This window comes from Perna viridis, chromosome 10 (genome assembly GCF_037379345.1).
Source record: "Perna viridis isolate PV_CMFRI_1.1 ecotype Kerala chromosome 10, ASM3737934v1, whole genome shotgun sequence".
Taxonomy (NCBI): Eukaryota; Metazoa; Mollusca; class Bivalvia; order Mytilida; family Mytilidae; genus Perna; species Perna viridis.
In genome coordinates, this window is record NC_142454.1 from 25,893,055 (window position 1) to 25,907,781 (window position 14,727).

General features: G+C 34.5%; 1 protein-coding gene and 1 long non-coding RNA gene across 3 annotated transcripts; both read left to right on the forward strand.

Moving 5' to 3' along the window:
- The first annotated feature begins 519 nt into the window (after window positions 1-519).
- Window positions 520-5,624, forward strand: LOC148605147 (uncharacterized). Of its 2 annotated transcripts, none has more exons than XM_088549712.1 (7): window positions 520-660; window positions 1,194-1,315; window positions 1,720-1,813; window positions 2,240-2,311; window positions 4,511-4,756; window positions 5,097-5,186; window positions 5,491-5,624. In XM_088549712.1, exons 2-6 carry the CDS (start codon window positions 1,229-1,231, stop codon window positions 5,174-5,176), a joined length of 579 nt encoding a protein of 192 aa, XP_088405838.1. In that variant the 5' UTR covers window positions 520-660; window positions 1,194-1,228; the 3' UTR covers window positions 5,177-5,186; window positions 5,491-5,624. The 2 variants fall into 2 exon arrangements, with proteins under 2 accessions (XP_088405838.1, XP_088405837.1); XM_088549711.1 differs by having other exon boundaries at window positions 1,194-1,257.
- Window positions 5,625-9,149: 3,525 nt separating this feature from the next.
- LOC148605148 (uncharacterized) lies at window positions 9,150-10,212 on the forward strand. Its single transcript, XR_015916041.1, has 3 exons — window positions 9,150-9,285; window positions 9,701-9,764; window positions 10,117-10,212. It is a non-coding gene; the product is annotated as an uncharacterized LOC148605148 (long non-coding RNA).
- The last annotated feature ends 4,515 nt before the right edge of the window (window positions 10,213-14,727 follow it).

Genomic DNA, 14,727 nt, shown 5'->3' on the forward strand with positions numbered 1-14,727 from the left:
GGGTCAAATGGCCATCCCCCTATGTAGTACCAAAAACACACTGAACCTAGACATATGCATTGTAAGTGCATTATTTGTGTGAATTATGATTAAAAGTAGTCAAAATAAAGCTGAGAATGTGTACTTTAAAATCATATATGTAATTAACTACAAAAGTGTATGAATATTGTTTACATGTGTGAGTAATATGCCTCCATGCTGTCAGTTAGCAGAACAGGTAAAAATGTGGATTTTCAGTATTATTTATTCAAGTAAATTTTGTGAAGAATTTCTACTATCATCGTACCATTAGCATAATGATTTTGGAAGCCTTATTTTCCAAGCTTCGCAACGGTATGCAGCTTTAAGATGTCATTTGTCCTGGGAATTCACAGTGATACTTTGAAAATTACTTTTTAAACATGTAAAGTAATGGAAACGTTAGAAGTGGTTAGTGAGACCAAAAGGCCGAGAAGTGATTTCCGGTTGTCCAGCTAAATATGTGACGTCGCCGATGTCAACGACGACGGCAAAGTATTTCGGGAAACTTAAAGCAATGGCGAAGAAGTAGCGATGTTAATCGGAGAAATTTTTTAACGATTCAGAAATGCACGTGCGTGGGTTATTGACCCTCTTATTAGTCCTTTCGTTTACAGCTGTTATCACTGGGAACTATTTTGGGTAAGTTTCCGTTCTCTTTTATCTAATTCATGTTATAATAAGTTATATTGTTCGTCTGTTGCGTTTCTGTTCACTTACAATAAGAGTTCACTGAACATCCAACCACATGTAGTTTAATCTTCAATTTAATTCCTCGTTCCAAAGTCTGTTTTACATTTCATAGGTGTAATTTTCGAACAATCGGCAAAAAAAAGATCGAAATATTTGTAATAATATTTTATGATAGGTACACATATGTATAGCCCCTTTTGACAGGGTTAGTACTATCAATAAATATTACTAAAGAGAAGAAAATGTTGGTAAATTGTATATGAAGAGATGATTCTGTTTCATTATTAATAATGTAAGTTGTATCATTGACTATAAATGAAATTAATTACAGGTGTATGGCTTTATTGGTTCCAGTAAAAGTCGCGTGATAATCCAGTATAACATGTGTTGATTATATATTTCAATTGACTGACAATAATTCAGTAATTTTGAATAAAATAAAATTTCGTTCATTAAACATTGTCTTTTTCTCTTTGTTGCAGTCTAGATCTTCACGATGACACAACTCCAATGATAAATGCCATTAGGAACCATATCGGATTTGAAGTACGTTAAATTGAGAATCCAACGACATAACAAGGGAAGAATTGTTTTTAAAGTGACAGTCAGTGTTTTGTTTTATATTTTATTTCTTACATGTAGGTGTTTTAAAGTTACTGTGTAACAGTCAATTTAATGTGTTGTTTTATTTTGCATGCCTTACATGTAAGTATATATGCATGCATGTACATGTACATGTAGGAGTCGAGAAAAGCGAAGTGCCCTAAGAAAACTCGTACCCATAGCTTCGTCAATGCCAAATGAACACAAGTACATGCACATGACTTGTAAATGTGTTGAGAGCAAAATGACATCCACAGAACATGTGCATGTAAAACAGAAATACAAACAATAATAAAAATATTTCATTGCTTTTTTTTCATCGGCAAACGTTATCTCACACTACATGTACATGTACTATCGACGGAAGGATTTATACTCTTATCAATCAAATGTACCTTTTTTCAGATTGGATTTCTGGATATGTTTTTAATCAGCTTCTGCTTTTTGGTGTTCTTCGTTCAAAAAGAGAGAAACAAAATAAATGAAGTTTATCGCCAACGTAAGTTCGATAACTTTTTACCAGATTATAATATATAAATAAATGGGTACATTTTCATGATATGTTTCATTTGTAAGAATGGATCTAAATATACATATGATAATGAAATAACGTACTTTTATCAATAAGTCTGGACTATACGTGTAACGACACCAGTTCACAGTACAGATTGAATGGGACCATTTATTTACTGACCCTTGTTACTATACACCGTACAATTAATATACAATTAATTGTTTCAAAATAACTGTTAAGGTCTTGTGGTTGCATGACAGTACATGTATAAAAATATCGTTTGCTGCTTTGTTTTATTGCTTTTTTTCTGAAATTATCCTTTGTTCTTGTTTTCTTTTTGGTTGTTTTGTTGATGGAGTATTTGTTCTTATATAATTTCATATACTGTACATAATCTATATATTTTTGTAGGTCTTATTTTCTTAAGAAACAAATGTGTGCACCAAGGAAACGTTAAAGAAAAATTGTTACGACTCATTGAAGGTATATAAGCTTTCGAATATCGAATTCGTACTTATGTCTGATTAAAAATTATTTTGGTTACTTTTGACAGTATTTTTGAAACTATAACAAAGCTTCTAAACATGAAACCTTCATGTACATGTACATGGGGCGTCAGTCCCCCAGAAGCTGAGCATGATTTTCAAATTCGAATAATTTTTTTTTTCATCAAGGTAACAGCTTTGACTATTCATTTTAAAACTTGTTAAGTGTTAAGAGGAAGGTGTATAAGTTTAAAGCCAGCTTTGATTGTTCTCTTTTTTCCCCATTTTCTTTCTTTTTTTCTGTTTTTATGGTAAAACAGTTTGTAGAATTAGACTCATCGACGATCTGCTGTCGTAACTGTTGGCCAAAAATATGAAGTTACTCATTTTGTATCTGGTTTGATAGATATCCAGCGTTTGGAGAACTGCTTTGTAAATGGTCAGACAAAATCATTGCGCTAAATTTGATAATAGCAATGTAATTACTTTTATCTCCGGTATGACCAGTTGTCCACGTAAAGGAATGTTCTGCTTTCCACACAAATAAATAGTCTTCAAAACACTTTTCAACACAGCCTTGTTTCTTGATATTTTATTTTGAAATGAGCATCGGGAACAACCCATTCATTTTTCAGTAGAAAGAACTTCTGTTTGTCGTCAACCTTCTTCTTGTATGATGCAAAATCAGAGTTTTGTAGCTGTAATAATTTAGGCTAGTAGTATTGTCTACACCTTCAGTGCTTCATTGAGCAGGACGAGCAGACATATCTGGCTCCGACAATACTTAAGGTTCTATAAACCCTTGTTTATTTGTATCTGTGATACGAAAATACCGAATTTCGTATGGGAATAAAACTCGGAAAGTCATGGATTCCTGTCAGATTGAAATCAGGCTCTTTGTGCTTCCAAACTATGATTTACTTCGCATTAACCCATGTCGTGCTGTGCCCAGATTTGTCCAGTCTTCGCCCTGTTTCCACTTTATTTGTCCTGGCAGTGTTAATCTTAGTTTAGGAAAGCACAATTTGTTTCCATTTCCAAGCAGCGTGACTGTGCTTTAAAATGTGGCTATCTTATATAGAGTTTGTTAAAAGACAATAACTTGAGAGCTGAAAAAAGAGGTCATAAGTTTCCGCTGCCAAAAAAAAAATTATGAGATTTTTTAGGAGTAGGGTTCATTTCTTGGCCACTCGCCACATCAGAATTAGTCTATAGTGCTTTATATTGCATTGGAACTAAATAAAAATGATGTCTCTCACCACCATAGTTATGTCGACCCCTTGAATTAACTACTTCCGGTTTAAGGTCATACTGAGGCCAAAAATTGGAAACAATCTTCTTTTTTCATACGAGTGGCCCTTCAGGGCATTCCTGTCCCACCTTCATCACCCCCACTCATGACTGTGACAACCTTATTTTGTTTCAGTGGCCTTCACATGGTACACGCTGTAGGATTAATATGCTTTGGTACCAGTCTCACTCCTGTTGAACCCCACATCTAGCAAAAATAACCATTTTCGAGTGACCCATTTTACCGCATCAGTCCATCAATCCACGCACCCAAGGCCTCCTCACCCCTTCCACACCACCTCGTGATCACCTATTTTTAACTTATATATAACAATCAGCATTAATACTATAGTGGGACTAATTTGCGTATAATTTGCATATTTGTAAAATATCGAAATCTAGACATTTTTTTCAGAATAAATCAGAAACACAAGGATTAAATACTGTCATGATGACTTCGTCCTCCGATTTATAGCCCCGTGCGGGTCCGTGTGCCAAAAGAATAAGCCCACAGCAGCGCTAAACTTGTCGAAAAAGGCTGCTAAATCGTGCTCAGAATCCTCGCCGGGGGCTAGGACGCTCTGCCCACAGAGCTACTTGGACTGAAATACTATGGCTGAAATATTGCTGCTCAGGCGATAAATCCCAACAACCAATCAATTAATCAATTTATGAGTTATGCCACGACGACATACTCCAATAGACTATCCAACTTGATTGTACTGTCGATGAACTACCCTATACAAGCTGTAATCATGATACATGTGCATGCATTGTATTTATTTGTAATAATCATACATGTACATGTACCTTATTGGGGGACCCATTGATTTGCTCACTTTCTTGATTTATTTTTGTATTAATCATAATGTAGTAACAAATTAAAAGACTATACTATTTTTGAAAGGTTACCGGAACAGAAACACTGGGCTCGAGCTTAATCTCATTATATTGAACAAAGTTACAAATGGTCTTCTAAACGATGTAGAAGTTAATCTGGCTGCCTTGAAAAACCTTAATGAAGAATTCGAAAGCTTCAAATCAGCATGGATTCAGGATACAAAAACATACCAACAATCAGTAGCTGCCGTCATGAAACAATTGGTACTGGCAAAGATTAGAGCAGAAATTGCAAGTCTCAAGGAATACATTGGTGAGAACTTCGTTCCTTTAGAGCAAAATGTATTAAAAGTGAAATAAATGTTCATGTACGTGCATTGTCTCATTTTTTACATGTTCATAGATAGAAAAGCTGGTTAATGGTGTCTTCATTTTATTACGGCTAAACACATGTACTGTACGTGTATCTTTTCATGTATATAAAGTTTTCGATGTACATAAAGACCGTCATCTGAACCACATGTCACGCGTGCGCTCTCACTAGGTACCAGGATGTTCTGTTGATGAAGTAAGACTCGATTTGTTTTCTTTTTATATTTCAAAACCTCAAGACATTTTTATTTTTTTAATGCTTCCCTCTTTATTTGTTACAGGAAGAGAACTACATAGCCTACATGAGGAAATTGGTAGGACAAGAGAATTTGTTCATGAGGTCAGCAGCCATGGATATTAGATATTTATAGGTACATATACAAACTGCACTTTATTTGTTGATACTAACATTGAATGCCTTCAATGATTTTATCTTGTATTTTAAAACTACATGTACTGTTTGCTGAAACGCTTATAATTACTTAAAAATTTCGGAAGATTGGTACACAAGTACGAACCGAATTTCAACTCTGGTTTCTACCCAGATTCGTGTTTCTCGTTTTACTGTTTAGTCGAATACTATTTTGTTTATAATATTTATTTCATCACGTTCCCGGCTATGATTTGTTTCCCCCTCAGGTACTTCGGTGTACATCATTTTTCCTTCATTTTTAGGTTAGGAATTGAAGGTCGTGTTACATGTATACAAGATCGTCAGAGAGGAATTGGAGGTCGTGGTACATGTATGCAAGATCATCTGTTGTATTCAGAGAAATGGTTGCATTGATAAGATATATTAAACGTATTTGTTTCGCACTTTATAATTGTTTCTGTTATTTTTACATTGTTTTGGGGTAATTGCCAAAATTATACAAGTATATGTATCACTCTGTGAACAACACGTCCGTCTGGCGCTGATCTGATAATTTTATCACTCTAAAATATACTCTACGGGCTATCTATGGTGTATAGATTCAACGCGTCTTTCATTTTAATGATTCATTTTCAAAAGACTCAAACAATTTGGTACAAATGGCCACCGCATTAGTGTCAGTGTAGCGTGCTTGCCTCAAGTGCGGTGTAGGTCGTGGGTTCGATCCCCGGCCGAATCATGAACACCAACGACTTTTGTGATAAGTGGTCACTCTTTCTTCTCATGCAAGCTTAATTTAGGACTTAGAATGACGACTTGATTGCTTGGAGTCAAAGTAATGTGTCCGAGTGGGATAACATGCATACCTGCGGATTGTTCCATCGTGAGATCCAGTTCAGCGTGTTGGACTATTATAAAGTAGGATCTGATCGACTGGTAAATTGTTCTCTTCCTGAAATGCATGAACTACATTTTTCTTCCTTTAACGGTTTCGTTGTTTTTTTATGACAGACAGATGCTCGCGGGCGTGTCTGTCAAGGTTAATTAGCCAATCGCAATACGCAAAGTAAAAGTAGTCCTGTCAAGTCAATGAATAAATTAATCCAACTTTTTGTAAAAAAAAAAACAAAACAAAACAAAACCAAAACCAAAAAAAAAACAAACAAACAAACAAACAAACAAACACACAAACAAACAAAAACAATCTTAAATTTTACGGCCATTCATGGGATACTAGATGTATCTAGAAGTAATCAGACATAAATTGAAAAGGAGAAATTTTATTTCGTTGCTTTTTATTTCGTTTTGATTTTGTTTCGTATAGTTTAACACCACCCAGACAGACGTATGACTATGAATACATGTACACATACCTCCAAGCATTAGAGGTCGCATTAATAAAAATTCAATCCAAAAATGAGAAAATTCGAAATGGAGTAAATGGTTGCAGCGCCGAGATAAAAAAATGTTTGCGTGGACTGAATATGGCACTATGATTTTGCGAAGTAGTCATGTATTACACAATGAGGGATTATCCTGGGATGGGCCCTTTTAATATTACTGGAAAATGTGTTGAGATAGAATTAAACTGGTCATTCATTTTGCTGGGCCCCTCGATAAGGCACCAAAATAAACTGTGTTTTCGTCCCTTATGACAGTAATAAGAGATTCCCGGCCCATTGAAATTTTGCAAGGGCCCATCTTTTATCAAATGCCCCATTGAAATCCTGAATATTTTCATAGGCTCCTATATAAGTGGACCCTTATAACCTTCCTAAATCGTTTGATTCCGAATGGACTTCAATAAATTACTACATGAAGATTAGATACACTGTCAGCTAATTCGTAGAATTTGCTATTTCATATCCTTATAAAAGCTAAATTGAATACTCCAAAAAGTAAAGGCGATTCGAAATTTGAAACACAAATGTGACAAAGCGAGGTATTCGATAAAGTGATATTGGAACACAGGCATCAGGTTTATGTGGAGTTTTGCATTTCACAGCTTCTATCACGTGCCGACGATTGCCCTATTTCCATAAAAGCTTGTTTTCATGTATGTGCTTAACCGGAATGTATGAGAATATTATTAAAATTAAATGACTTCAGATTAAATCAAAATTCGAGATCAGAGATTTTTACTTGCAATATTAGTTTGAATGTTTCTAATTATTCTCGGACCTTATCGATACGAATAAGGAAATATCCAAAGAAACAGAGACCCTTTGATTCATTTTTAGTCGGGAAATTTTGCGGGGTGATTACCAAAGCCTTTTTACACTTGTGTATATATTTTGCTTTGCCCAAGAGCTTTACATTTCCCATCGTTAAATGCTTAACAAGAGCCAAAAGAAATTATGAACCTCTCTGGAGAGGTCGAAGGAGGACTTATGCTCAGTGTAGTCTTCAGATACATATATGGGACGTACATGTAGACTCCTTGGAGATGTACCAATATAAAGAACCCCGAATTCCATGTCAATAACAGCCCAAGATGACTCGGGATCATACCTAACTATCCGTAATCTGAACTGTTCACCATAGGATACCCAGCCGTGTCCTGCACTCCTTGTACTAGATTATCTAACTGTACGCGTGTGCTTAAGTAGCACTCCAGATAAGAATCATGCAAAATATGATTCATGGCTGGAAGGCCTACATATTTTTTTTTCTGATATTTTGATGAAAATTTTATAGTAAACAAAAATACACATGTGGCTTTTCATATAACCCTTGTTCTAAGGAGAAAAAAATTATATAGTTTGTACCGTAGAATTCAATATCAAGGGAGATAACTCTGTAAATGACACTAAAATACAATGGAAATTATTGAATTATCCATGTTGATTATCTCCTAAGAACAGTCAGATGAATAATCATACATTTCATCATATAGTAAGACTTAAAAAAATGTAGCCTTTTTTAGGTTTATCACATTTTACAGAATTTGCATGATTCTTACAAAGATTGCTACTTAAGGAGGTAGATCTAGGGTGAGGGACATCACTCTTGAAATCAGTGATATGTTTGTATCATATTCAATTTCAGCAAAGTCTATCAAGTTGTTATTTGAAACGGAATGAAATCAATCCTTGTTACTTTGATGCTTACATGAGATTGATATAATATGCAGAATACAAAGGTTCTTATGATTTACAAGAGTTATGTCCCTTACCCTAGGTCTACCTGCTTAAGCATTTTCCCAACCCCTATTAGGCCATGTTTCTTAGACGATACTAAAATTAACCACGAAAGCCTATGTCAATGTGTAAATATTGGTTATCCGATTCGCTTTCAATTGAGGACCTGTACAAAACTTACCATTATTCAACTGTCGGTCCAAGCGATTGTAGAAATATGGAGTTGGGATGTACAAATTCTTGTAATTTTTTGTTTTAAGTATTTGATGGTGATACTTGTGTTTAATTTATTTATTCGATTTATCATTCGTCAAGTGATTGCTGAGCAGTAAATAGTAATATAATCGATTTTATTTGAGTTGAAGCGAGGGGCACCCTAAAATCTGGGATTACCCTTTTCGTGTTATATACTAGTCAGGGCTGCATATTTGATAGTGGGAGCAAGCCCGAGTGGCCTGTTATTCATTAACATGCAAGTAAAATAAAATATCCAAGTAGCGCATTTTGTTATATGTACACCAACATACAAATACATTACATGTAATGATCCCGAACTTGACAGAACGATTACAAGTTTAGAACAGATACTCAAGAAAAAATTAAGTCGGGCATCTTTTACATATTGGGCACTTTTCATTGTGTGAAATGTAGAACGTGTAATTGTAATGCTGATTACCAAAAACATGTTACATTATAATAATTACATGTATCACTAATTACTAGAGTCATACTTTGGGCCTAAAATACAATTCCGTTTGACCTGCTGCATATGTGACGTCGCCGATGTCAACGACGACGGCAAAGGACTTTGGGAAGTTCGTTAAGGCTTAGCTATGGCGAAAAAAGTGGCGGTGTTAATCGGAGAGATTTTAACGATTCGGAAATGCACGTGCGTGGGTTATTGACCCTCTTATTCGTCCTTTCGTTTACAGCTGTTATCACTGGGAAATTTTGTAGGTAAGTTTCCGCTCAAGACAATTAATCGTATTTTGATGTTGAGTATCTGTCCAGTTACAATGAAGGTACTATGATTCATTGGTTGAACACTAAACCACACGTCTGTTTTCATGCGAACCAACGGACAAACAGAAAGCGACTAATCATATTCTTTTCCAAATAAGTACGTGTCTAGCTTCTGACAAGGATAGCACATGTACTTCCACAGATTCTTGAATAAAAGAAAATGTTGGTAAGCTGTAGATAAAGGTGTTTCTATTTCACAATTAATTATTAATCTAGTAGAATGTATTGGCTCCTGTGAAAGTCATGTGATAATTAATTTATATACATGTGTTGGTTAAATTTTCAATCGACTGAATTTTAAATATTAGTAAAATGCGTTCATTGAACATTGTCTTATTTTTTGGCACAGTCTAGGTCTTCACAGCGAAACAACTACAATGACAAATGCCATTAGGAACCATATCGGTTTTGAAGTAAGTTGAATTAAGCATTCAACGACATAACATGGGAATAAATGGTTTTTTTTTTACAGTCAATGTGTTGTTTATTTGTCATGACGTTTTTCATACATGTACATGTAGTAGAAAAAAACGAGGTGCACAAGCAGAATTCGTACTCATGGATTCTACAATGCCTATTGAACATAAGTTATTGTTTTGAGAGAAAAACGACATCCACAGAATTTGTATAATTGAGGTTCAAACAATTACAAAAATATTTCATTGCTTATTTTTTTCACCGGTAAACATTTTCTCACACTGAATGTGCATATATTATTGACGTAAGGATTTATACTCTTATTAATCCAATGTACCTTTTTTTCAGATTGGATTTCTGGATATGTTTTTAATCAGCCTCTGCTTTTTGGTGTTCTTCGTTCAAAAAGAGAGAAACAAAGTAAATGAAGTTTATCGTAGACGTAAGTTCGATAACTCTTTACTAGCTTTAATACAAATGAATAAATAAATGAGTACATTTACATTCAACTTGTATATGTTTCATATGTAGACAAAAGTGAATCGGAATGTAATTTTAAAAATGACGCACTTTTAAATAAATATAAAGTCTGGACTATACATGTAGCAAAACTGGTTATCAGTCTGCCGCGCATGTATATATTATAGGGCAAATTGGAATCCAGTATGATCCGGAATCCTCCAAGGGCAAATTGGAATTTCAATCTCTACTAGGACAATTGAGAAATCGCGATTTGTGCTTGAGGGATTCCGGATCCTACTGAATTTCTAGTAGGATCTACAATCGTACTAGAAATTTAAGTTAGTAGGAATCTGGATCGATGCGTATTTAACTCCTGACAAGACAAACTTCTGGCTGTCATACTTTTGTGGCAATTTATCCTCATATTTGGCAAGTTTTAAAATTTCATAAAACAACCTTTTATGGTCTTCCATGTTATCACTTTCTATTTAATGATCATAAATTACCACAATTTTAAACAGTTCAAAGGATTATAAGTCAGGTCACGGAGATTAACCAATTTCAGATCAATAAAATATCTTTACTACTTTTTTTTAATAAAAGATGATAAGACAATTATTTAATCATTTATGACCAACACACTTTCAGTTTTTTTTTCTGTATTTACCTGTATTATAACTTTTCAAATAATGTACACTCATTTAGGTCAGGACGATCCGGAATCCTCCTAGGGCAAATCGGGATATCTCGATTTGTCCTAGTAGAAATTGGAATTCTGATTGGTACTGGATTTAAACCAGTGCAAATCAGAATTCCAATTTCTTTGTAAGAATCATGTAAATTCTGTAACATATGATACACCCTAAAAAAGCTACACATTTTTATTTTTTTTATTAATTCGCTTTATAGGTCGATATGATGAAATGTATGATTATTCATTCCAATCTTTCTACTCTTAGAAGATAATCCACCTTGAAAAACCAACAGTTGCTATTGTATTTTAGTGTCATTTACAGAGTTATCTCCCTTAATTTCGAATTCAACAGTACATTCTAATAATTCTTATCTCTTAAGAACAAGGGTTATATGCAAAGCCACATGCTAATTTCTGTTTACTTTAACATTTAAAACAAAATATCAAATATAGAAATATGTAGGCTTTCCAACCATCAATCACATTTTGCATGATTCTTATCTGGAGTGCTGCTTAATTCTATATCATTAAAGTTCTTCTTAAAACATTATCTTAGTTTCTTGATCATATTAATTTAAAGTATACACCTTTTTTTAAAGGTTATCGAAACAGAAACACTGGGCTCGAGGTCAACCTCATTAATGTGAACAGAAATACTAATGTTCTTCTAAAAGATGTTGAAAGTGATGTATCTGCCTTGAAAAACCTCAATGTAGAATTCGAAAGGTTCAAATTAGCATGGATTCAGGATACAAAAGCATACCCACAATCAGAAGCTGCTGTCATGGAAAAACTGATACTGGCAAATATTAAAGCAGAATTCGCAATCCTGAAAGAGAACATTAGTGTGTACTACGTGTACCTTTAAAGAAGTATATAATGAATGTGAAATAATTGTACATGTATATGTATTTCATTTTTTTCTACATATTAAATAGAAGAAAATGGTAGTTGTATCTTAACTTTGATATGGCAAGTACAATCGTTTCAGATTTACATTAATACCATCGTGGGAAACTCATGTCGCGCTCTCGCTCTCGCTAGGTTTACCACGGTTTCCGACGATTACGTAAGACGAGAACTGTTTTTTTACATGCACCTCTAGACATGCCTTTTTTAATCCCTTTTGCATCAGTACATGAGTACTTTGAGTTCTAATCATGGTTATTTTTTGTTCGTTACAGGAAGAGAACTCCATAGCCTACATCAGGAAATTGGTAGGATAAGAGAATTTGTTCATGAGGTCACCAGCCATGGATATTAGATATTTTAGGTACGTATACAAACTGCACTGCAAAATATTGAAGCTAATACTAAAAATGGTTAAACGTACATTTTGTAACTACATGAACTTGTTTTTGTGTCTGCTTGCTTAATGGTATTTCGAAGGATGATACGCAAGTACAATGCATATACCAGAATTCAAACCTCCTGGTGTTAGTGAGAGTTGTGCTGCTCGTTTAAAATTTTGTTGTTTATACATCTGATCGAATTCTTATGTTTAATTTGTAACTTTTATTGCGTCTGTCATCTTTGTCTTAAATACATGTATTAGTCTTGATACAAGTCAGACAGGTGGGGATCCATGCGTGTCAAAAAAAAACCAAAAAACAAAAAACAAAACAAAACAAAAACAAACAAACAAGACGTCAAATTCACTTTTATTTCTTATTCAGAAACAGTTATAAACAAAATAACCAGTGTTTTTTTCAGTTGTTGTACTTTTGAGATAAAAGATGTATATAGATTGCATATGAAATAAGTACAGAAATTTTGCATGAGTTACTGTTCTTGATCTGGTTGATTTAAGTGAAAAATGCATGTACATTGTATGACATTCTAAAAAATACAAGTGTGTATGAAAAAACGGCTATACAAAATATAGTTAGGTTAAAATATGCTGTGTATATATCGAAAGGCATGACAGTTTGTTTCGCTGGAATATCTGCTCCAAGAATCACCTCTACAATGGCAATGTCTAAATGTTACATGTATATTGATCGGTACTTAAAATATTCCAGGCTTTATTTGCTACACCACCTTTATTTGACACTTAGGTATTCACTGTTTTTATCCTTCATTTTCAGATTGTAATTAGAGGCGATGGTACATGTATGTGAGATCAACCGAGAAGCGGCTGTATTGAGAATATATTAAAGCATTATGTTTGCACTTAATAATTGTTTTTTATTATTTACAAATTTGTAATTGTCATTATGTCTTCGTGACCAGTCGTTGTTGAAAACTCACACACTGTGAACGGAGACCCCAAGTAAAGTTTTGCGTTGAACCAGGTTTAAAGGACGCACTGTCTACACAGCTGATTTGCCTAAACTCTAAATTGCCGATACCTTTGCAATTACAAAAAGCAAATCATGAAATCACGTTTTTTTTTCAATAACGACAATCATCTCTTTAAGAAAAACCTAAATATCTTTCATTTTTGAAAACATCTTTCATTCGTGTGCGACAAACTGACGGTTGATCAGTTTACCATGCGGAACACGTCCGCTCAGTATTTTAAATTTGCCGTCGTATCTATCTGCATCCAATGAAGCATTTGATCATCCTTTAGGCTTATATTCATTTAAAATATTTAAGATCAAGCTAGCCGACGTCAAAACAAAACAGACATTTTGAAATCAAGGAACAAAAACTAATCTAAGAAAAGAAGTACATTTTTGTACATAATTAAACACAAATATCTATATACAATGAAATTGTCAGAACCGAACTCCGAATAAACTGAAAGCCATATCCAAACTAGATTCCCTCTGAAGTTTTTGTAATAAATTTCGATATATTTTTATAAATCGACGACCACCTTTCGAAACCTGACAAATCCTTCATTCCCAAAAGTTCGGTTGACAGTTGACACTGCACGTATTACTTATTCCATCGTTAACCCTTGATTTGTTAAAAAAATCGATTCCGCTTAAGCTCTGATCTTTGTGTAAATCATATATACAAAGTAACAAAAGCAAATGAGCAACTCGGACTCCACTAAAAACTGGGAGGATGGACCAGGTGCACCGGTAGGGTAAGCGTCCTCTGCTTTTCTAGAAACACCTGCCGAGTTGCTCATAAAAAGTCAAGTCCGGGGTAGACAAACGAGGAAAGGAAAACTATGGCCCGTTGAATAAATCAGTTTTCATGGTGAAGATGGATACACCATAACGATCCACGAGTCCATAAAACTTCTGTTACAGTAGTGATGACTTCAATCTTGTAGCAACATAACCCTGTTTCAGAAGCCTATTTGTAAGTGTTCTAGCGCGATTCAAAAAGTCTGCGTAGTTTCGGCAAGCTCTGGCATAGCGTATGAGTTGTGTTATGAACACTCCATACGGAGGAGCTGAAGGGATGTTGCCACAGATGAAAGGAAAGTTGACAATTCTGAATGAAAAGTCATCACGTTTGTCGTAAAGTTTGGTCAATAGTTTTCCTTTACCATCGATTTCTAAGTGTAGGTCAAGATATGAGTCTGACATCACAGTGTCTATAGTATCCTTTATCTCAAGTTCTTTTGGGTAGATGCGATGTATCAAATCCCCGAAATTAGGTTGCTTAAAGATAATACGTCATCTATATGGCGGAAACTGAAATTGGAGGATCTAGCCAAACGATATTCTTTCTTTCTGATCAGATCAGCTATAAAGTCAGCCCCATAAGAACGAAGGAATAGGTCAGCAAGTAAAGGAGCACAAATTGTTCACATTGGAATGCCGACCGTTTGTTGAAAAACACGTCCACCACACTGGACAAATATGTTGTCGATTAAAAATTCCAGCATTTTGTAAACA

Coding starts and splice junctions, on each gene's coding strand:
- LOC148605147 (XM_088549711.1), top strand. CDS start 587: ATGCACGTGCGTGGGTTATTGACCCTCTTATTAGTCCTTTCGTTTACA. Junction 1,258..1,719: donor GGAACCATATCGGATTTGAA/GTACGTTAAATT, acceptor ACCTTTTTTCAG/ATTGGATTTCTGGATATGTT. Junction 1,814..2,239: donor AAATGAAGTTTATCGCCAAC/GTAAGTTCGATA, acceptor ATATTTTTGTAG/GTCTTATTTTCTTAAGAAAC.